Genomic DNA, 24,865 nt, shown 5'->3' on the forward strand with positions numbered 1-24,865 from the left:
TGGGAGTGCAGACACATCTACCATAATTTCTTTTCCTTGTTTCTGCCTCTGTCTCTTCCTACATTCTCCCTGAAATTGTTCTTCATTCAAGAAGTTAACAATACTTTTTCTTTCTCAGCGTGCTTCTAAAAAAAATAAGGTGTGCTGTCATACAGCTTGAGTGTATATGAAGGATTTAGGCGGGATAGTCTGTTTTCCATCTTTTCATGGTTTTTTCTTTACCATATACACAAGATGAAATATTCATCCAATGAGTGTTTACACAACTTGCTAATCATAATTTATCAATAAGCAAACCAGTTTCATATGCTTTTCTGACTCCAGTTAATGCTTATTCTTTAGAAATATTTTTGATTCTCCTCACTGAAACTAACAAAATATGTCTAGTAGAAAATGTTTTAATGTATTAGTAATGTTAATATTATATTAACATATAGTAATATATAATTATATTAATATGATACAATATTAATGATAATGTGGGCATTCTTTATGTGAATTAGTGAGCTCCTACATTAGGCTAAATATTGCTTTTTTTATTGTTTCTTGAAAAACTAATTGACTATGCTCTTGCTAAGCCAAAAATAATAAACCGTATTATGATTTAAAATTCTGTTTACTTTCACTGAAAAGAAAATTTTGTGAGACTTCAAAAAATTGTTGCATAACCATTATATGTATCATATAAGCATAACCAAGTCCTATCCAGTTGAATCAGAAAATTATGGGTTAAGATTCATTAATGCTTTTGTGTAGCGATAAACTTTCAACAGCTGAAGACTGCACCTTTAATTTTTTAAAATGCTTAATCACTGGATAAAGCATTGATCTCATGAGAATGTGTGTGTTTTTAGGGGCACTCTGAAGTATTTTAAATTAGTTTTGGAACATTAATTCAACTATTAATTTCATTTCTTGGTAAAAATGAGGGTGAAGAGAGAGAAATTATATCGATTGTCCAGATTGCTGCTCAATTTTATTACACAAGTTATGAGGATTTAAGATTTAGGATTTATTAGATTTCTATACTGCCCTTCTCCCGAAGGACTCAGGGCGGTGTACAGCCATATTAAAATACATATAAATATACAAAATTTAAAACAATTTAAAATTGAATATATAAAAATTTGGCCCATAGATTAAAACACACATACACCCATTCTAAAATTCGTATTAGGCCAGGCCGGCTTGTTGGAACAAGAGGGTCTTCAAGGCGCGGCGAAAGGTACGCAGGTCGGGGATGAGACGAATCTCAAGGGCCATCTCATTCCAGAGGGCTGGTGCCCCCACAGAGAAGGCTTTCCCCCTAGGTGTCGCCAGTCGGCATTGTCTGGCCGATGGCACCCTGAGGAGCCCCTCTCTGTGGGAGCGTATTGGCCGGTGGGAGGCTATTGCTGGCAGCAGGTGGGCTCGTATATACCCCGGTCCTAAGCCATGGAGCACTTTAAAGGTGGTGACCAACACCTTGAATCGCACTCGGAAGACCACCAGGAGCCAGTGCAGCTCGCGCAGGAGGGGTATTATGTGGGTGCACCGAGTCGCCCCCATAACCACCCGCGCGGCCGGAGCCTCTGAGCCTCCGAGCGCTCTTCAAGGGGAGCCCCATGTAGAGAGCGTTACAGTAGTCCAGACGGGATGGGACGAGGGCATCCCGGTCCAGAAAGGGACGCAACTGGTGTATCAGGCGAACCTGATAAAAAGCTCCCCTGGCCACGGCCGTCATATGATCTTCCAAGGACAGTTGTGCATCCAGGAGAACACCCAAGTTGCGAACCCTCTCTGAGGGGGACAAGATCTCACCCCAATAGTCAGCGATGGAACCAGCTGACTATATTGGGACGCCGGAAACCACAGCCACTCGGTCTTGGAAGGGTTAAGTCTGAGCTTGTTCCTCCCCATCCAGATCCGCACGGCCTCCAGGCACCGGGACATCACATCAAGGGCTTCATTGGGGTGGTCTGGGGTAGAGATGTACAGCTGAGTATCATCAGCGTACTGATGGTACTTCACCCCAAAACCACGGATGATCTCACCCAGTGGCTTCACATAAATGTTGAACAGAAGGAGCAAGAGGACTGACTCTTGTGGCACCCCATATATAAGGAGCCTCGGGATTGACCTCTGCCCCCCTGCCAACACAGATTGCGACCGGTTGGAAAGAAAGGAGAAGAACCACCGCAACACAGTGCCCCCCACCCCCAACTCTTCCAACCGGTGCAGCATGATACCATGGTCGATGGTATCAAAAACCGCTGAGAGGTCTAATAGGACCAGGACAGAGGAACAACCCCTGTCCTGAGCCCTCCAGAGATCATCCACCAACACAACCAATGCCGTGTCCGTGCTGTACCCAGGCCTGAAGCCCAACTGGAACGGATCCAGATAAACCGTTATAGTGTCCCAATTTCCATAGTTTATATGTAATCTGGAATTTGGGGACTGGCTATCCCCACAATGAGTGTCATTTTGGTAAGAGCAGTTTGTCCATTACAAACTATCTAGACAGATAGTATGCTTCCCTTTGCTGGGTATGTTGAAGCAGAAACTGAGTGGAAATTTATTGGGGAAATAAATTGAGCAAGATTTTGGATTGATATACTAAATTGTCCCCTCTAATTCTAAATGATAGCACAGTATTTATAATTATAGGTAGTCTTCACTTAGTGATTTGCTTCATTTAGTATTTGAAGTTACAATAGTAAAAAGGCAATTTAGGGACCAACAGTTGCATTTACAGCCTTTTGCAGTTATCTCTCTCCCCTTATTTTTACTTGCTTATTTACCTCATACCAGGATCTCAAATAGAAAGAACCTCTGTTCAATTGAAGGAAGTATCAAGCAAAGGAAAACTGAAGTAAAATAGTAAGTACAGTCATGGTAATGGTGTACTTAGTAAATACTTACAAGGTAATGTAATTTTCACTTAGCAACTGTTATGCCTGATTACTGAATTTCTGGACCAAATTGTGATTGCTAAACAAGGATTAGCTGTAATACAATTTTGCATTCTTCTGTTCATTCCTCCTTTTTTTACATAAATTTTTGTAATAAGTATTTAAATAAATGTTTCATAAAAGGACAGCCAAATAATCTGCACAGAATTCAAAAATGCAACACCAGTGCTATTCATTTATTAAGCAAATACCTAACACAAGTATCTTTAAGTTGACTCTCTTTATTTTTCCTGAAATACACACAAAAATGCAAGTGAGGGGGGATTCACTAATAATAGTAAAGATGCAATTCTAAAACACTCTTGGACATCATATTATATACTTTTTCAGTGACTGAATTAGGTATTCTTATATCTTGTTACAAGCGTTAACATAGGATAAAAAAGCTTTGCAAGAAATTCATATTTCTCTATATGCATTGTAAGCTAAAACATTGTAAATTTGACATGAACTACTGTTATTACTTAAGAAGCTTTGGCACAGTTAATGTTGGAACTATAATTTCTTTAAAAAGTGGCACATAGTTTGGATTTGGTTGGCTTGGGCCTTTATCCAAAGTTTCAATGATCGTCTGCTTCATCTCTCTGCTGGCATCTCCTCTCATTGTTAATAAAGCTGCAATATGGTCATCTCTGCCAATCAGAATAAAGTAGTGTTAGTAAAAATCCTAGTTATGGAAACCAGCAATTGGCACTTTTCATACCACACATGCTGCATTAAAGAATTCTTGCCATCTCATAAAATGAACTCACTGGTCAACTTTTTAAATCACTTGTACTTAAGAAAGCCTTCATTGAGATATAGTGATTAGACTTTTATTTATTACCCACCAGTTAATCTGTTCATTTCTATATTTATCTTGTACTTCAGGCCTATTGGGATAACGAAGAATTTCAATCACAGCCACTTAATTTTTATTAAATTTTTACAGTTACTCCTCAACCTATGACCATTCATTCAATGACAACTTAAAAGTTATGACAGGGATGAACAAATGATGGCTACAACTTCAGAGTTTCGGATATCAAAGCACTTCTGCTGTCATCAGATTGCAAACTGGGCATTTGGCAAATGGTTTGTACTTTAACACCATGATTCCTGTTAAGGAGTTGCACAATCATGTCATTGCTGGTTTTGCCCTCCAATTAACCACCTCTGGCCCAATCTTTCCTGACCCAATTAGCTTTGCTTTTATGTGCCCATTTTCAGCAATGGAAGATTAAATGGCAATGTTCCAAAGTTCTTTTTCAAGAGGCAACTGGACTTCCTTGTTTTTCTTTGAATACATTTCACTTCTCATCCAAAAAGCTTCACTCTGACTGCATGGTGTGGAATGGAAGGATTTATATTCCTTGCAGACAGCTGGTCATTTGCATTCTTTTTAGATAGTCATTGAGTCCGTTTGGAGGTTCGTCTATGTCTTCAGGGTCACCTGAATAGTGCAAATGAGTGTGGAACCTTCTTGGAACTGTTGAAGGTACTGTGTGGTAGACTGGAGATAGATGTCATATCCCTCCCCCTCTGTTGAGAGACGTCTGTTCAATTTTAACATAGATAGGCTCTGACTCCTCTTTCAAACCAGTGGTCCAAAATATGGACTTTGCTGTCTTCAAAAGAGTGGCCTTTGTCTTTTAAATGCAGATGGACTGCTGAATCTTGTCCTGATGGGTTTATTCTTCTGTTGCACCCTGTGTTTATGAATGACCAGCTTCCCCACTATTCAATCATAGCTGAAGAAACGTCTTGGATGAGAAGCAAAAGGTCTTCAAAGAAAAACCAGTAAGTTTAGTTGCCTCTTGAAAAACATCTTTGGAACAACCATGACCTGGATGACTAAGAATCTCCATGGACATTTAAATGGCAGTGAAGCACATTCCACAGAGAAGAATCAATATTGTTTATAGGGAAATAATAAACCATTCAGCTACCCACCATACATCTTTCTAAATTTAAATATAAAAGCCTATATATATATATTCTATGCTTATTTTATAAAAAAAATAATCAGTTTTTTGGATTAAACTAAAAATATTTTTAAAACAAATATTATTTACATGTGGTTACATATTATATTATCCAGAAATTGAAATAATGAAGAACTGTATAAAATCTCTTTTAATTGGGACCTCTTTTAGTTAAAAACTTTTATGTAGGAAGAAAAAAAACAAAGCTAAAGATTTTGTTCAAGTTTTTGTAAAGTGTTTTTATGATTGAAATAATGCAGAAATTTCAATTCTAGAAATGTATAATATTACCTGATATCAGGATGTTTACTAACTAAAGTTGAGATTTCTAAATAAAGCAGGGAAGGATCAGTTAGCTTGAAAACTTCTGCAATAGCTTCAATGACATCACAAAGCCCCTCTGTGTCTTCTCCAGATCCCTATTAATCAATAAATTATTGTTTCCAGCTGTTTCATCAAGACTGCAATGATTTTATTCCAGCACACTAAATATACTTGATTACTATATGGCTATCTTAATGACAATGAATGACAATAAATATTTTAAAGAAAATATGTTTATATTAAATGAACAATCAAATATCAGTATTCATCCTGGTTTTCACAGAAGGAAGGAAGAAGGAAAGAAGGAAGGAAAGGAAGGAAGGAAGGAAGAATCCAGTGAAAGAATAATTCCTTTTCATTTATTTCAATTCATATTATGCACTTTTATTAAGGGTTATAAGATATATCTGAATGTAATGACACAACTTTTAAGCTAAAAAACTTAAAATTACTCTACTATAACAACATATTTTCAAATTCATTATTTGGCAAAGTTACATTCCAGATTTGAGAAAATATTTAATATATGAATAAATATAATTGTTTTATCATCTTTTTAGAACAAGGTGTTTATCTAGAGAAACAAATGATTAAACATCATTGTGAACCATAATGAAATACTGAATTCTAGGGCTTAACATGCTTTGAAAATGTTTTCAAAAAATTCTTATTTTTAAGGCAGTTGCAATGTTTTTTCAGGTCCATGTACAAAACTGAAAAGACACATAAACTACAGAGAATAACACATGCTTTACTTACATAAAATCCAAAGCTTCTTTGAATCTTTCTTCAAATCATATTTGAATTGTGCATAGCCCCTATTAGTTTGTTTTAATTACATGAAATTGAATTACATTGAAAATAAACAAATTGATAAATTACAAGAACATGAATTAGTATTGCAATAGTTCAGAAGGCTAGAAAGTAGCCTCCCAAAGAATTGCCTTTGCTAGATTTCTGTGTTTTCTAGACTAGAAAGAACTAGACTAAAGAACTAATAAAGGTGATTGTTCAGGGGAATACAGAGACTCTTTCTAGTCTTCTGAATGATCAGAAGGGTTGCCACCATTCTTGAGATTTCACAGCCTTCATATAAAGACCACCTCTCTTCATTCTGCAAGCTGCAAGCTAATGTTCATTTGGAAAGCTGCTTTTCCAAATCATGCAATGGTTTGAAAGGAGCCTTCCAAACAATCCCAAAAATGATGCAAGGCAGACTTTGTAGGAAGACAGTGCTTTGCATCAGATGAGTGCAACTGTAAGCAGTGCAGAAAATATGAAAGTAAGTGGAACAATTTATATGCATTGCTGGATCTGTAACCAGCTGAGGCGTTCTGGGAATGTTGGAGTGGGAAGAATGTCCAAGTCCTCTGGCCTCTGATAGGCTTTTGCCCAACAGAGGATCCTGTAGCTTGTACCAGACCTCCCCAAACCCCTGAACCACTCCTTGTGCTCCCCTTAATAAGCTGCACAATTGTTTAGCACAGCTACTGGGAGAGCTGGGATTGCAGTTGTTAAACAAAGTGGTCATATAATGTCTCACTTAATAACGACTTCACTCAGCAACTGAAAATTCCAGGCTAAATTTTGGTTGTAATCAAACATTACCTATAATGAATTTATAGAAATCACACTAATTGTCAACCAATAAAAAAATAAAATATTGACATCTATGTATAATTATATTGATGCTGGAGAATAATATTTTAAAATGCCAATTATATACATTTCCTTTTTTAGCATTCTATTGATGGTACTTACTGCTGCGAGTTTTTTAAATAGAAACCTGAACTGTTTGGCTTCCCTGTTCATCCTTTCAGCACCTTCTTTTCTTTCTTCTGCATTTTTAAAAGTAATACGCTTTAACATTACAGCCTTGATATATTCCATAACAACTCTACGATGGCACTCAACAGTCATTTTCTGAAAAAAAATTCAAAAGACATCTAGTTATCTAGATAGGATGATTGTATTAAATAACAGAAGTAACAGAAACAATCAAAAATTACCAAAACATCCACATTGGGGAGGGAAAAATAAACATTAATTTAATGACATAAATTAGAAAGATGAAGCTTGCAGACATGTGGCCCCCTAGATAGATGGACCAGATAAAATCACTGAGAGCCATTTGACGGGATGAAATTCAACTAACTAAATATTGATGGGCCAACATTTTAGATACCACTGCCATTATTTAATTTAGCACAAAGGACTAGAAAAGAGCAGAGATGGTTTCAATAGACAAAAAGAGAAAACATGGATCCAGGAAATTATAAGCCAACTAGTTTGACAGCAATACCTGGAAAAATCCACTAGGCAATTATAGCAGCCACGGTTTCTCAAAAACAGATTCACTCCAGACAAATATTACCTTCTTTAATAAAGTGACTAAATTAGTGGATCGGGAAAATGCTGTGGACATAGTATACTTGGATTTCAGTAAGACATTTGACAAAGTAAAGCACAGTCTATATCTTGATAAGATAGAGCAATATGGGATAGACAATACCACAACCAGATGGGATTCACAGTTGCTGACGAACCACACAGGGCACATAGCCCTCAATGATACTATATCAACCTAGTGGGAAACATGCAGTGGGTTACCTCAAACTTCTGTCTTAGGCCCAGTACTCTTTAACACTTCATTAATGACCAAGATAAAGGAACTGAAGGAGCATTAATTAAATTTCAGATGACATCAAGCTGGGGGAATTGCTAATATTGTGGAAGATAGATTTAGAAGGATCTTGACAGACTTGAACACTGGGTTGTAGCAAAAGAAGAAGAAGTTTAAGGAACGTAAAGTCCTGCACTTAGGCAGGAAAAACCAAATGTGTAGATATAGGTGGTACCTGGCTCAGCAATAGTAACTATGAGAGGGATCTGGGTATCCTAGTAGACTACCACTTAAGTATGAGTCAACAGTGTGCAGTGGCTACCAAAAAACGTGATGCAGTTCTAGGCTGCATCAGCAGATTAATATCAAGAAGTTAATATGAAGGTTAGCATCAAGATCACAAGAAGTGATAAGTGAGGCCACATTTGGAATACTAAGTCTAGTTCTGGCCATCATGAAACAAAAAATGCTGAGATCCTAGAAAGTGTGAAGAGAAGACAAAGATGATAAGAGGTCTGGACTTCCGGTGGCTCCGCGTTCCCCGTTTGGACGCTCCTTTAGGAGCTCCAGCCCTGTGATTCCGTTTGCCGCTAAAACAGCAAAAATCAGCTGTTCTAGCAGCTCAAAACTCTCCCCCAGGGAAAAAGGGGGAGAGAAGAGCAGAAGGGTCTGGGTAGAGCTCCCCTAGACCCCCAGGCTTTTTTTTTTAAGCCTGGGGTTTGCAAGGTGAGAGCTCCCTGAAAACCCTTCAGTGCTCCGGATCCGGGATGATTCTGCTTTATGCAGAACAAGGGGTTGCGACCACACCAGCAGAGCAATTTTAAGGATTATGAGAAAATTTGAACCTGGACGCTGGCAGAGCAAAATCAGGAGAACAGAAAATGCAAGTATTAAACTTTAACTCCGTTTAAAAGAAAAAGAAAAAAGATGGCGCTTAAGGGCGTTAAAATGAAACTTACCAGTGAAAGTGATCATTAAAGCTGCAACATTGTAAAAGCTACTGGATTACGTGGCAAGAAAAAGATTTAAAGTGCTAGTGAAATGAAAAAGACTATGGTGCTGACCCAACTACTTTATACTTCTAAATTGTGTGGAAAATTATTGGACTTATTGACCTGACAGCTGAATAAATTTAAAGTGGAAATTGAAATATGGCTGACATCAAGGATGGAGGATCATTATTATATGAGCCAGCAAATTCACAAGTTGTGACTGTAAAGGTTTTACAAGAACTCTTAAATTTTTATACTTCTGTTATATTGGAATCAGTTGAAAGAACTATTCAAAATTATAATCTGGAGAACAACAATAATTTGCTGACTGGAAAAGAGGAAGAAAATCAAGTTATTTCGACTTTGGAGCAGGAAAAAGAGGCTGTCAGGATCACGATGGAAGTTAGCACACTGAAAACAGAGGTTTTGGCAGAAGCTTCTATGCAGTTAACTGAAAAGCAGCAAATAGACTCTTTCCTGCAGACTGATAAACTTTATTGTGACAATTTTTGGCTTGATAGACAGAATCAATTTTCAAGGAAGGAAGTGACTGATTATATAAGCAGGAAGAATCGAAATGGAGGTTTCAAATTGAAGGAGATAACTTTTAGAAGAGAATGATTTCCAAAGAAGCATCAGCCTCAAATCTATATTCAAAATTTTTTGAAAATAAAAGCAGGGGGAGGAGCAATGTTGAAGAAGAAAGTACTATTGAAGAAGAAGGACTGGAAAAAATATAGAAAGAAAGGAAGAATTGAAGATTAGTTTCTTTTGGGGAGGATTTTAATAATAAATGTGAAAAGTTTACTGAAATTAATATTTTTTAAGTTTAAGTAAAAATGTTTAAAAATGGATAGCTTTTTAAAAAAATTATTGAAGTATTAAAATGCTTAACTTTAAACTTAATTGATAACTTTCTGAAAGTTTTGAAATTGATATTTTGAAGAATGAACTCAAGAAGTTTACTGAAATTAGTATTTTTTTTAAGTTTAAGTAAAAATGTTTAACTAAAAATGGATAGCTTTTTAAAAATTACTGAGGTATTAAAATGGTTAACTTTAAGCTTAATGGATAGCTTTCTGAAAGTTTCGAAATTGATATTTTGAAGAATGAACTCAAGAGTTAGAAATAATTTAACTCAATGGATTAATAGTATCTTTAAGGTTATATTCTGAAGAATAGTCTATTGAAGTATCTTTTTAAAAACTTACTGAAGTATTAAAATGGTTAATTTAAAATTGAATGGATATAAAATAATATTTTTTTTTCTTCTAAAAAGATATGCTTTAAAGAAAGTTTTATAATGTTTAAATTAGAACTTCAAAAGGGGAGGCTGATGAACAATTTTTAAAAGAGGAGTTAAAGAGTATGAGGGAGTTTTGAATCTTGTAGTAAGTTAGTATATTTTAGCTTATGTTTGTTTAATGCTATACCCTGCTTTTGCTCTGGGAAGTCAGGGATGGGGGTGGGGAAGGGGGGGTTGAAAGTTGTGTGGGGATAAAATGGTTGTCTAATTTTCAATAAAATTAAAAGATAGATAAATGTATTAATAGAGAAGTAAGGAAAGTGGGGGAAATGTCATAATAAAAGAAATAATAATATTAAGATATGATAAATATTGGAGGAGCAAAAAGAAGACACAAAAGATGTATTCAAAGATATATTGACTGATTATGTATTGTTTGTTTATAAAATAAAAAAACTTTTTGAATTAAAAAAAAGATGATAAGAGGTCTGGATGCTAAATCATATGATGAAGTGTTGAGGGAGCTAGGTATGTCTAGCCTATCAAAGAGAAGAATTAGGGGTGACATATCTGTCTTCTGGGACCTGAGGGGATGCCACTGGGACCTGAGGGGATGCCAAGAGGGGATCAACTTATTTTCCGAAGTAGATAGGACAAAAAATAATGGGTGGAAGTTTGTTAAAGAGAAACCTAACTAGAAGTAAGGAGAAAATTTGTGACGAGAACAATTAATTAATGGAATAGCTTGCCTCTAGGAGTTGTGGGTACTCCATCCTGGAGATTTTCAAGAATAAACCGGACAACCACTTGACTGGGGTGGTCATCTGCCTTGAGCAAGAAGTTTGATAGAAGACTTTTGAGGTCCCTTCCTGCTCTATGATTCTATGTTCTATAGCAATTAAATGTCTATCTCATCAATATGTGTCATTTGCACATCTAATAAGCATTCTTTCTACCTCCTTATACAAGTCATTAAAAAAATGTCTGTGAATCAGGAATGGTTCTTGTGACATCTCCTTGTGGCATTTATCACTTCAATGTGATAAAAATGATTAATAAGCATTTTTTAATTGTTTTGATTCTGCTTTGTAGCCATGTAAAGCTAATGCCATCTTGTTCATTAATCAACTATTGATCAAGTTCTGATTGATGTTCTATCAAATGCTTTACTAAAATTGATTCATTACAAAAATAGTATTCCTACAATCAGCTAAGGTAGTTGCTCATAAAAAATGATGAGATAGTGAATTTGGCAAGAATGGTCCCTGACAAAATTATACTTCCAGTAATTATAGCATTGTTTTAAAGGTGCTTATATTTAATCTGTAGTTTAACCTGCCCACTAAACAGGAAGACAGGGTATGTTATAGGTGCCAAGAAGTACCTCTGGTGGGACCTAGAAAAAGGGCCTTTTCTGTCGTGGCTCCATCCATTTGGAGCATCATTCCATTAGAGAAAAGACTAGTCTCCATTGTATTCTTCTTCCGCAAGGTTTTGAAAACATAGTTTTGTCAGCATGTTTGGGGAGTTTAGTCTGATTCTGTTGTCACAGATAAGGATGTGGGAGAGGTATACATTGGATTTTTAATGTTGTATGTGTGTGAATTGGGCAGCTATATAAATTTGTTAAACAACCAAACAAACATTCTTTATGTTCTGCTCTAGAACTCTCTTCCAGGTGACCGGATTCTATGGATCCCTTTTCTCTCTCTTTTTGAAAATAGGGACAAATTTGGGTTGTTTTAATATCAGTCAAGCTTTCTTAAATATCACATATGTTGGTTAAACTATCAGGAAGTTCCTTCACTATCCTAGAATCAATAGATTTAGTGGGATACACATTTCAATTCTTTCAAAATAAACAGGTATCTGCTTTTCTATGAACATAGGACTTTCTCAGGGAAGACTGAGCTAAAATAGGAGCTAAGTAGTTCTGATTTTTCTCTACTGTATATACACATTCTGATATTTTCATTGAGCAAAAAGTACTACTATAGATAGTACTTTTTGAACTATAAGATGCACTCCCCCCCCTCAAAGTGGGTGGAAATGTCTGTGCATCTTATAGAGCGAACATTGTGGCAGGGTAAAGGAGGTTGGTTTGGCAGCGGCGTTCGCTGCCGCTGCCTGTCACTGCCACTCACTAGCGCCGGGGAACACTGGAGCCTTCACTGCTGAGTAGCTGATCAGTTGGATTGGCCTCCCGGAATACTCCCAATCAGTTGTTCTAGGTGGCGGGAATCACTGCTGCTGATTGCTGCTGCCAACTGCTGCCGAAGGATATAAGGTAGTAGCAGGAGGATGGGAATGGTTTGCAGTGCATTTTAGGAAAGCACGTAATTTCTGGTAATTATTTTGCTAATTTTAGGGACTCTTTATTACAAGATAGAAATTACACAGTTTTATTATTTTATTATTTATTCATTCATTCATTCATTCATTCATTCATTCATTCATTCATTCATTCATTCGAATTTCTATACCGCCCTTCTCCTTTCGGACTCAGGGCGGTGAACAGCCAGATAAAAAACATCTATACAAACATCACGGTTAAAAAATAAAGTTAAAATAATTTATAAATTTGGCCCATAATTTAAAACTTGTCAATTTAAAATAAATATTAAAATTTTAAAACTAACCCTAAATTCAGGACAGACCGGCTAACTGAAAAAAATAAGTTTTTAGGGCCCGACGAAAAATCCGGAGGTCGGAGATCACTCGTATCTCTGGGGGTAGATTGTTCCATAGGGTAGGTGCCACCACAGAGAAGGCTCTCCTCCTGGGGGTCGTCAGCCGGCATTGTCTGGCCGACGGCACCCTGAGGAGGCCCTCTCTGTGGGAGCGAACCGGCCGGTGGGAGGCTATTGGTGGCAGAAGGCGGTCCCGTAAGTACCCTGGCCCTAAGCCATGGAGCGCTTTAAAGGTGATCACCAACACCTTGAAGCGCACCCGGAAGTCCACCGGAAGCCAATGCAGCTCGCGCAGGAGAGGAGTCACATGGGAGCGCCCCGTCGCTCCCATAATCCCCCGCGCAGCCGCATTCTGCACCAGTTGGAGCCTCCGGGTGTACCCCAAGGGGAGCCCCATGTAGAGAGCGTTACAATAGTCCAGACGAGAAGTGACGAGTGCTTGAGTGACCGTGCGTAGGGAGTCCCGGTCCAGAAAGGGGCGCAACTGGCGTATCAGGCGAACCTGACAAAAAGCCCCCCTGGCCACGGCTGTCATATGCCCCTCTAAAGACAGCCGCACATCCAGGAGGACACCCAAGTTGCGGGCCCTTTCCGTGGGGGCCAATGATACGCCCCCAATAACCAGCGATGGTGTCAGCTGGCTATACCGGGACGCCAGCAGCCACAGCCACTCGGTCTTGGAAGGGTTGAGTCGAAGCCTGTTTCTCCCCATCCAGACCCGCACGGCCTCCAGGCACTGGGACATCACTTCCAAGGCATCATTGGGATGGTCTGGGGTGAAAATGTACAGCTGAGTATCATCAGCGTACTGATGGAACTCCACCCCAAAACCACGGATGATCTCACCCAGCGGCTTCATATAAATGTTGAACAGGAGGGGCAAGAGGACCGACCCTTGCAGCACCCCACAAACAAGGCGCCTTGGGGTCGACCGCTGCCCCCCTGTCAACACGGATTGTGACCGGTGGGAGAGATAGGAGGAGAACCACCGCAGAACGGTGCCCCCCACTCCCAGTCTCTCCAGCCGGCGCAACATGATACCATGGTCGATGGTATCAAAAGCTGCTGAGAGGTCTAATAGGACCAGGATAGAGGAATAACCCCTATCCCGGGCCCTCCAGAGATCATCCACCAACGCGACCAATGCCGTTTCCGTGCTGTACCCAGGTCTGAAGCCGGACTGGAGCGGATCCAGATAGACAGCTTCATCCAGGTACCGGGGAAGCTGTCGCGCCACCACACTCTCAACAACCTTCGCAATAAAGCGAAGGTTGGAGACTGGACGATAGTTAGCCAAAACAGCCGGATCCAGGGATGGCTTCTTGAGGAGAGGCCTCACCACCGCCTCTTTCAAGGCGGCCGGCAGGACACCCTTGCTCAAAGAAGCATTAATAATCCCCTGGAGCCAGCCTCGTGTAACCTCCCGGGAAGCCAGCACCAACCAGGAGGGACACGGGTCCAATAAACATGTGGTTGCGTTCAGTCGTCCCAAGATCCTGTCCACGTCCTCGGGAGCCACAGGATCGAACTCCTCCCAGATAACACTCTCAAGACCTGCCTCAGTCATCTCGTCTGAACTAACCCAGTCGGCGGCCAAGTCTTCCCGAATCTGAGTTATTTTATCATCCAGATACTGTACAAAATCCTCAGCTCGGCCCTGCAAGGGGTCCTCCCGCGCTCCCAGATGGAGGAGGGAGCGGGTCACCCTAAACAGGGCGGCTGGGCGGTTATCTGATGACGCGATAAGAGCGGCAAAATAGCTAGATTTCGCCGCTTTTATCGCCACTAGGTAGGTCTTAATATGAGACCTTACCAGTGTCAAGTCAGACTCGGAACGACTGGCCCTCCAACCGCTCTCTAGGCGTCTTTTCTGGCGCTTCATCTCCCTCAGCTCCTTGGAGAACCAAGGCTGCCAGGGCTTTGGACCGGGTCAGAGGCCGCAAAGGCACGACCCGGTCCAAAGCCCTGGCAGCCGCCCTATCCCAGGCGGCCACCAGGTCATCAGCCGAGTCATGAGCTAGAGTCTCAGGGAATGGCCCAAGCTCCATCTGGAACCTATCAGGGTCCATCAGGCGCCTGGGGCGGAACCACCTGGTCGGTTCCGCCTCCCTGCGACGGGGTACGGCGGTCAGAAAGTCAAGTCGAAGGAGCGAGTGGTCAGACCATGACAAGGGTTCAGTATCTACATCCCCTATATCAAGGCCACTCAACCACTGACCAGAGATAAAAACTAAGTCCAGAGTGTGTCCCCCCATATGAGTAGGGCCGTGAATTACTTGGGTCAGGTCCATGGCCGTCATGGAAGCCATGAACTCCCGAGCTACCTCAGATGTTTCACCGATGGATGGCAGGTTGAAATCCCCCATGACCACAAGTCTGGGGGTATCAGCCGCCACCTCGGCTATAACATTGAGGAGCTCGGGCAGGGTCGTTGCCACGTGGCAGGGAGCCAGGTACGTGATCAACAGACCCCTCTGCACCCCACGACCCCACTTCACAAAAAGGGACTCACATCCGGCTCTCTGAAGTACAGTGGCCTCCCTCGGATCAAGACCTTCTTTTAGAATGACCGCCACTCCCCCGCCCCTGCCCTGAGCTCTCGGCTGATGAAATGCACGGAAGCCTGATGGGCACATCTCCACGAGGGGAACTCCCCCCTCATGGCCCAACCAGGTCTCCGTGATACCTGCCAGGTCCGCTCCCCCCTCCTGAATAAGATCACAAATGAGGGGGGCTTTATTTACCACGGACCTGGCATTACATAACATCAGCCAGAGACTCGGGCGCTGAGACTCTAAGCAGCCTGGGGAACGGGAAGAGCTAAGGGGACCGGGGCACGCAATCACTCGGAGATAGCGAGCACGTGCCCCCACCACATGATATGGCCCCCTGCTCCCGCCATACCTGCCCCTCCCACTCAGCGTGTTAATAGAGAAGCCCTCACTAGAGGGCATTCTAACAGTCCCCTTTCCCCCAGAGTCCGCACCCCCTACGGCACCATTAATAGCAACCGGACTGGTCTGCAACCCCCGTGGGTTTTCCCCCAAACCCACATAACCTCCCCCACCCTCAGAACCCCTTAAAAGTCTTATTTAAAAAAGTCTTTAAAAAACCGCTCAGTCCCCTTTTTGCGACATGCCACCTCTCGGGGTCCCAAGATCCGTCATTAAGGTGGGCCCTCGATAACATAGAGGGCCAGGCCTGCGAGAGGGGGGAGTCTCGCAGCGCAAGAAGCTTTGCCCTTGAACTTAAAGTTAAAGCAATAATAATGTTTACACATTATGCTACAATATTTAAATATTCTACATTAGACTTAATAAATACCTTCTTACAGGGCTTCTTTATTCTTGCAAAATCATTAAAATAATCTTCAACTGTTACACAGATTGTATCCACAGCATTGGATGCACCGAGCCATTTTTTTGTCATCAATTCACTAAGATGGGGCTTTAAAAAAATGAGAAAACATAAATGTCAATCAGAATAATTTTTAACAATATTATTCAACATCATGTCATTTTATACCATCTCAGCAAAGCTGAAATTGTATACTTTATTTTTTTAAAAAAAAAAACTGCATTAAGTACAAAAGTCTTTATATTTACACTTGGTAAACTTGTAAAGGAATGTACCAAAATTATGGAGGAAGATCAGTAAATATTCACAGCCAACATGAGCTGATGATTTAATATTTAGTCTCGATCTCATCTTGTAACTCAAGTCACTACATTCTTCTTCACCTAACTGAAGAGCAAGAATGGTATATAATTTTAAATATCTTCAGAATCCAAGCAGAGTACTTTTTCAGGATCCAATCTAAGTCAGTCATAGGGACCTGAGATTTAGTCTTCCAAGTTTTCAGACTCATGCTGGAGCCCATTCTCAAGAAAATTATTTCTCTCCAGTTCCCTGAGAATAGGCTCAGGGACAGGCTCAGCACAAATCTGAAAACTTCAAAGACTAAACTTCTAGTCCCAACGGGCAACTCAAATTGGATCCTGCAACATTATCCTGGGACACACATTGCCTTCATTCGTGAGTACTTTTGGTAAAGGTCTTCTAGTTTCTTCTTTAACTAAGTGGGAACACATTTCTTACTTAAAGTGACATTATGCACCTATCACAACTTGGGTGATTTAATCAGTTTTGAAGACTAAGGATGAAACAAACTAGTAATGGTCTTTATTATTCTGCCTACCTCCCTAGGACTAGCTTTGAACACAGTCCATGGTGTCTTAAATCTAATGCTCTCATCTACAAATTGCAAGGAAAATTATTCAACACAAACCCCCAACCATTAAGTTTCTTCTCTCCCAGTTCTCTGAGGAAGAACAAACTGCATGGGTTAGAAAACTGTTGTCAGGATGAATGGTATATTAAAATATCCCTATGTTCTCCTGGGTACTGAAATAATACACACTCAAAATTATTGTACTGCGTGATAAGGTTTTTGCTCAAAGGGATACAATTTCTATAGAACATTATCTATTCTGAGTATGCTGTAATTTATATAAATCAGATATATCCAATCTCACATATGATTAGATGGACACCTGATCTCTGTTAAATCAAGGCATTTGTCTCTTATCCCATTACAGATAGGCCCCCAACCCAAAACTTTAATCTGAAAAGCAGAAGGGGGGGAAGGAAAGCATGTTATGTGATTTAGAAGGGGGAAATAGTTTTAAGATGTCTATAAGTGCTGTGAAAATTGGAATTTGCTTCTTTAATATTCTTTTTCTTCCCCTACTGTTTTTAATTCTTATATCCTTATCTTTTTTACTTTTTCAGTATTTTTTCATAATTATCTTTTAACTTGTAAAAACATCTTTAATAAAAAAAAATTAAAAAGGAAAGTGAGGGAATGGAGAAGGAAAAAAAATAACCTCTAAATCAATGAAGACTTCATCTAGCAGGCTTGAGCATCCTTCTTTTGCAATATCATCTAAAACAGCATCGATGCATGCATGACTGCTTATCAGCATCTCTTCCATCATAGGGGGCAAATATTTCTTCTTCAAACTGATGATCGACTCCCTTGGGTAAGCAAGAAAAAATATTTCAGAATCTTGTTAAATGTATATTAAAGTATTCTGTGATACTGTCCAATGAAAACCTCATTAAAGTATTATTGTCATCCTTATGACAAAGCTTCACTAAACTATTAATATTAGTTTCTCAAGGATCAAACTAATGTTACAATATGTAAAACATGATTGTTCAATTCAGCAGCATATATGAGGATTTTGTGGTCTTCAAATTGTGTAACAAGGCATCTTCAATTATTCTTGAAGTTTTTCTTTTTTCTTTTTTTTTTATTGCAAAAGTTTTACAATTACATTTTCACCCCTTTTTCCCCCCGCCTCCCCCCCCAAACTTCCTGACCTCCCTAACCCTCCCTAACCCTCCCCTCCCCCCAGACTTCCCTATAATATATTCATACTCATAAAAAACCCTTAATATAACACTTATATGTAAACTTGAACCCCTCCCTCCCCTGTGTAATTTTTCTCTTTACCTCATTACATTAAAATATTTCCACTACATTACATTATTTTCAAATAAAAGCTATTTGATACTTTCTAGTTTGATATTTGTTCTGAACATATTCTATCCACCTTTTCCATTCCCACTCATAAGTCTCTTGTGAACAGTCTTTTAAATATGCTGAAATCTTCGCCATCTCTGCAAAACTGGCCATCTTCAAAGTCCATTCCTCAATAGTGGGCAAAGCTTCATTCTTCCAATATTTACCTATCAACAATCTTGCTGCTGTTATCATATACAATATCAATTTTGTTTCACCCAATGTAAAACCCTTAACTATACCCAATAAAAACAGTTGTGGAGAAAATTGAATTTTTTTCTTCAAAACATTCTGCATGACCCACCAAATTTTTATCCAAAAAGCCTTAACTTTCCTACAGGTCCACCAAACATGATAATACGTAGCATCCAAACATTCACATCTCCAACATTTTGGCTGAACATTAGGGTACATACATGACAACTTTTTGGGATCTAAATGCCATCTATAAAACATTTTGTAGAAATTTTCCCTCAGATTCTGCGACTGTGTAAATTTAACATTCTGAACCCAAATTTTTTCCCATGTTTCCAGCATCACTGGTTCTTCAAAATTCTGTGCCCACTTAATCATACAGTCTTTAACTAATTCAGTTTCTGAATCTCTTTCTAGCAAAACATTATAAAGCCTTTTGATATGCATTGGACCTTTCTCTCTTATATGTCTAACCAATTCTTCCTCATGCAACATAATACCAGTTTTTTGGTCCTCTTTCCATCTCAATTGTAATTGATTATACTGTAACCAAATTAAATTAATCCCTTCGTCCAACAGTGTCTGCAATGTCTTCAGCTGCCATCTGCCCGCATCTGTAAAAAGAACCTCTTTATATAAAACCCCCCCAAGTGACATTATATTTGTATTCCACAAAGTATGACCAAGATCCAGCCATAGCGGTATTTTATAATCCCATTTGAGTCGGTGCTTCTTCCAAACTCTCATCAAAGAATCTCTAAGTATATGACTTTTAAATACTTTATCTACTTTGTCGTTGTAAAATAAGTAAGCATGCCATCCAAATTCAAGATCAAAACTTTCTGCGTTCAATATTCCAGTCTTTTTCCTTCCAAACCAATCACTTGTTAAGGTTAAAGCTGCTGCATCATAATATAGCTGTAGGTTTGGAAGTTTAAGACCTCCTCTTTCTGGAACATCTTGCATAATTTTCAATTTCACTCTCGGCTTCTTCTCGTTCCAGACAAACTTATTCACTCCAGATTGCCAAACTTTCAATTGTTTATCACTTTTAAGCACCGGAATCATTTGAAACAAAAAAAGAAATCTTGGCAAAATATTCATCTTAACTGCTGCTATTCTTCCAAGTAGAGACAGCTGCAGTTTTTTCCAAGTCTCCATATCTTTCTGCACCTCTCGCCACAACACCTCATAGTTATTTTGAAACAATTTCATATTTGATTCTGCAACCTGAACTCCTAGATATTTTACCTTAGGTACAGTCTCAAAACCTGCCCTCCTTTCAAGCTCATGTTTACGATCTTGTGTCATGTTTTTAGCTATCATTTTAGTCTTTTTTGGATTCAATCTAAAACCTGAAACTTTACCATAGTCTTGTATAATGTCCTTCATCAAGATTATTGATTCCATTGGTTGTGATAGGGTAACAACCAGATCATCTGCAAATGCCTTTATTCTGTAATCCTCTTGCCTAATCTTTATACCTTTCAAGATATTAGAGTCCCGTATTGTATTTAGCAAGACTTCTAGTGTTAAAATAAATAAAAGTGGGGACAACGGACATCCTTGTCTTGTTCCTTTTTCAATTTTAAACTCTGTTGTCAGACTTCCATTAATAATGATCTGTGCCTTTTGCTCTTGATAAATTGCCGAAATCGCCTGTATAAATTGATCCCCAAAATCCATCTTTTTCAAAGTCTTTAATAGAAAATTCCAATCCACTCTGTCAAAGGCCTTCTCTGCATCCAAAAAGACCAGCACTGCAGGGATCTGTTTATTCTTCTCAAGATATTCCAATAAATCTATTACTTGCCTTACATTGTCCTTCATATATCTACCCTCGATAAATCCCGCTTGATCATCATGAATCACCTTTTGAATTACTGGCATCAACCTGTTGGCTAGTACTTTCGCAAAAATTTTATAATCTGTATTCAAAAGAGATATTGGTCTATAGTTCTCTGGTTTTTTAGGACCGATTTGTTCTTTTGGTATCAAAGATATGTAAGCTGTTGTCCATGATGGGGGTATTTTACCCCCTTGCTGAATATTGCAAAATAAATCTCTAAGTTGTTCCACCATTTCAGCTTGCAAAGTTTTGTAATACACTGCAGTCAAGCCATCCGTACCAGGAGCTTTGGCTGTTTTTAATTGTTTAATTGCTACTATTATCTCCTCCTCTGTTATGGGATAATTCATTCTTTCCTTTTGTTGATCAGTAATTTTTGTAACTCTTTTATCGTTTAAATATTTTTCTATAAGTCCATTCTGCACCTCCTCTTTAGCATATAATTTAATATAATAGTCCACAAAAGCTTCTTTAATTAATTTTTGTTGAAAAATTTCTTTCCCTCCAATATCAATACTATCAATAGTCCGTATACTTTGTTTTTTCCTCAATGTGTAAGCCAACCATCTGCCCGGTTTATTAGCGTTACAAAATGTATTATGCTTCGCATATTGTAAGTTTGTTGCAACTTGTTCCGCCATAAGCATTTGAAATTGGTCTTTCAAAAGTTTTATAGCACTACGTATTCTTTCATCTGTTGGATTTTTAATAAGTAACTGTTCTTTTTTCTTTATTTCTATTTCCAATTCAGATCTTTTCTTTTGTCGGAACAGTCTATGTTTAGAGTTCATGTAGATAAGTACCCCTCTCATATAAGCTTTACTTGCATCCCACACAATTTCAATTGGGGTACCTTTATTCAAATTTATTTCAAAAAATTCTTTCAAATGCTTTTTAAGTTCTGTTGTATTTTTTTCATATCTAAACAAATTCTCATTTAATCTCCAAGAACGTCTCTCAACCTTGTCCATCTCAATTTCTATCCATACTGGGCTATGGTCAGTCAAAGTTCTTGGAAAAATCTTTGTTCTTTTTGTCTTAACAAGTAAATCATCTGTCAACAAAATAAAGTCAATCCTAGAGAAGGATCTGTGTCTGTCAGAATAAAAAGTATAGTCCAATTCTTTTGAATTATGTATTCTCCAAACATCTTTTAGTTCCATATCTTCTTTCATGTCAAAAAAGGTCTGTGGTAATCTGATTCTAGACTTTGCCAAACTCTTTTTATCTAATTTAGAATCGATTACTCCATTCCAGTCTCCCATAATTAAAATAGATCTGTAATCCCATTGCAATATTTTAGTATGTAACATCTTATAGAAATAGTCCTGTTGTTGATTGGGAGCATAAATCCTAATCAGAAGAATTTGGCCATTTGCGGTAGACAATTCAATTGCTACAAACCTACCATCTTCATCTGTTTCTATAACTTTAGCTGTTAACTTTTTATTTACATAAATTGCCACTCCATTCTTTTTTTGCGAAGTTGAAGATATAAAATGTGTTCCTAGTTTGGAGTTTATCAAATATTTTTGATCTTGAGTTGTGATATGCGTTTCTTGTAAACAAATTATATCATTATTAAATTGTTTCAAATATGTAAATAATTTCTTCCTTTTCTGTGCTGAATTCAACCCATTAACATTCCAGGATAAACACCTAAACATCATCAGCCTCTTTCTGGAGCAAAGAGCAAAATAATTGAAGATCATCCGAAATCTTCGATCTCGCTCCTCCCATAACTCCAATCTCTTGTGCAGTACTCTTATCTGCCTCCTTGTCTTGTCTTTCCTGTTGTTGTTGTTGCTTTTGTTTAAGTAACTTAGCTTGAGCTCGAGTTATACGTTGATCCTTAACTTCAATCATCCGAACCGGGTCCAAGATTGGAGAAGATTCCAGCAAGGGCTCATCCAGAAAACCTCCTTCTGCACCTTGCACTTCTTCTAATTCCTGCTTAGACTGTTCTTGCAGTTCTCGTTGAGGTTGCTTCTCTTCACTCTCTTTAATCTCCAAAACTGTAGATGTACGTGGAGATGGTGTTCTTTCCTTAAGAATAGTAGTGTAGAAGTGCTGTGCCTTCTCCACGGTATTCAAACAATATCTTTCTCCCTTGTATCTGAAAATTATGCCAACTGGTGCGTCCCACCGGAAAGATATCTGTAAATTTTGCAATTCCTTAACAAGAAAGCCAAATTCTTTTCTAGCTTTCAGCATTTTAGGAGGTAATTCTTTATAAATTCCAATTCGTGAACCCCCCACTTGTACAGAAGTGTAAAAGGATTTTTGCAGGATATCGTTTCTTATTTCTCTATCTGTAAAATATATGACTACATCTCTAGGTAATTGTCTTTGTCTGGCCACCCAAGAGTTCACTCTGTAAATTTTGTCTATTTTGTGAAAAACCACATCTGGATTAACTTGTAAAATCTTAGCCAGGGCCTCAGAACAAACTTGTCTCAAATCCTGTCTTTCCTCCTCTCGAATTCCTCGAAGCCGTATAGCAAACTCCATTGCCCTGAATTGTATCATGACAATCTCGTCTTCAACTCTCTGCATTTTATTGTCAACATCAGCAATTTTATAATCATTGTCTTTCATCTTAACATTAACTTCTGATTTAAGTTCTTCAACTTTAAAATCAACTTTCCCAATAAATTCTGCCAGGCCAGATGCCACTTCTGATATTTTTTTGGTCACCTTGTTTTGATTCTGTTTCACCATATCTTTAACTTCATTAATTTCCTGCATAAATTCCTGGTGTGATTTTTGAAGTTTATCATCTATCCCCTGATGTGATTTTTGAAGTTTATCATCTATCTCCTGTTGAGATTTTTGAAATTTATCATCCAAAGTTTTAGAAATAAATTCTTTTAAATCTCCCACATCAAATTCTTTTTTCTGAGTCTGTAACTGTTGAGCAGGGGGAAGCTGCGTTTCATGTTTGTATGTGGGGGATCCCCCCCCTGTTGCCTTCCCTTCCTGCTTCTTTGAAGTCATTCTGCCACATAGGCTAGTTTTTCTGAAGAGGGAAGTTCCTTTTCCTTTCCCTCCTGGACAAAGACTTCTAAAAAAGTCCCCCAGATTTAATCAAATAAAACTGAAGTAAAACAAAGTCAAATTTTTAGAAAAAGAAATTTTTCCTTTAGATAAAGCAACTTTGTAGCAGCTCTGTAGCTTTATAGCAAAGCAGGAAGGCTTCACAAATCCACTTTCACTAGCTCGTTAACTCAAATGCTGGGCGCCATATTTTTTCAAATCACTTTCACTCACTCACTTTCTCTTTTGATTTAAAAAGTCAACAAAGCACTAATACTTGCAATTTTCAAGTTTCTGGATTCAAGTTGGTATTTCCGCTGTTTGTTAGGGTTAGTTCCTTTCACTTTAAAAGTTTGCTGCTGCCGGCTTGTTCTGCTGAAGGCAGAATCGTCCCACGCCGCCCGGAGTCTCCGCAGGTTGGGAGGGAGCCGCGCCTGTTTTCTCCCCCAGAAGCAATTCCCTGGGGGGTTACAGGGGCTCAACCTGTGCCCTGCTGTCTCTGCTCCTACAATCTTCGAGATTTCGGAGTTTTCGAGCCGCTCCTCGTTCGCGGGGCGGCTCTACAGGCGGCGGGGCTGGCGGTCTTTAAAAAATCACCGCCGTCGCCAAAGCTTGCAAACCGAAGCTTGCAAACCGGAACAAGGCATCTTCAATTATTCTTGAAGTTTTTCAATAAATCTTCACCAAGAAAATTAGTAATGATTTTATTGAAATGGAAAATGCAGAGCAAATCTGCTCATCACTCCCAGTCTAATGACATAGGACACTATTTGTTTAATTCTATTTTTGGTTGATTTTAATGTCTTTTAACTCGTAATGTTGAAAGTTTTAATGTTTTTAACAGTTCTATTGTTTTATATTATATTTTTATATTGTTGAAAGTGGCTCAGTGTCACTTCACAATGAGATGGGTAGAATATAAATGTAATACATAAAATTTAAAGAATAAAACAAAAACTAGGAGTTACTCTCTGTCAATTACAGCAGGCAGGAGTACCTCATAACTTTGATTTAAAAAAGGATAAGATAGGTCAGACTTGGTTTATATTTGAAAAAAAGACTACTAAGAAATCATAAGACTGTAGAGGATACAGTCATACAATCATCATGACAGTTTAAAGTCATGATGGCCTTTGGAAAAGTGATTTACAATAAGTGTAAGTGTACAATAAGAGCCCTCACACTGACAACATTCACACTACTTCCAAGTATCTTACAATTTAGATACTTGGCAACACGCTCAAATTTATAACTAATTGCAGTGACCTACAGTCATATGATCACGATTGTGAAATTGGTTTCTAACAATAAAAGTCAATTGGGGAAGCTGGATTCACTTAATCACATGTGATTTATTTAATGACCATGTGATTTGCTTAACAATCATAGTAAAAAGCCGTAAAAT

General features: G+C 38.6%; 1 protein-coding gene across 2 annotated transcripts in view; it reads right to left on the reverse strand.

Annotated features, from left to right (window-relative positions):
• Positions 1-3,109: 3,109 nt before the first annotated feature.
• Positions 3,110-24,865, reverse strand: part of EXOC3 (exocyst complex component 3) — a 46,834-nt gene continuing 25,078 nt past the window's right edge. For both annotated transcript variants that reach the window (XM_034416396.2, XM_060691790.2), the window contains 5 exons: positions 17,680-17,830; positions 16,118-16,240; positions 7,004-7,165; positions 5,210-5,337; positions 3,110-3,586 (listed from right to left, as the gene is read on the reverse strand). In XM_034416396.2, the coding sequence (XP_034272287.1) occupies positions 3,415-3,586; positions 5,210-5,337; positions 7,004-7,165; positions 16,118-16,240; positions 17,680-17,830 (736 nt within the window). In that variant the 3' untranslated portion in view covers positions 3,110-3,414. The remainder of the gene's footprint in view (positions 3,587-5,209; positions 5,338-7,003; positions 7,166-16,117; positions 16,241-17,679; positions 17,831-24,865) is intronic.

Source organism: Pantherophis guttatus, chromosome 4 (genome assembly GCF_059756535.1).
Source record: "Pantherophis guttatus breed Tessera chromosome 4, ASM5975653v1, whole genome shotgun sequence".
In the NCBI taxonomy this organism is placed as follows: domain Eukaryota; kingdom Metazoa; phylum Chordata; class Lepidosauria; order Squamata; family Colubridae; genus Pantherophis; species Pantherophis guttatus.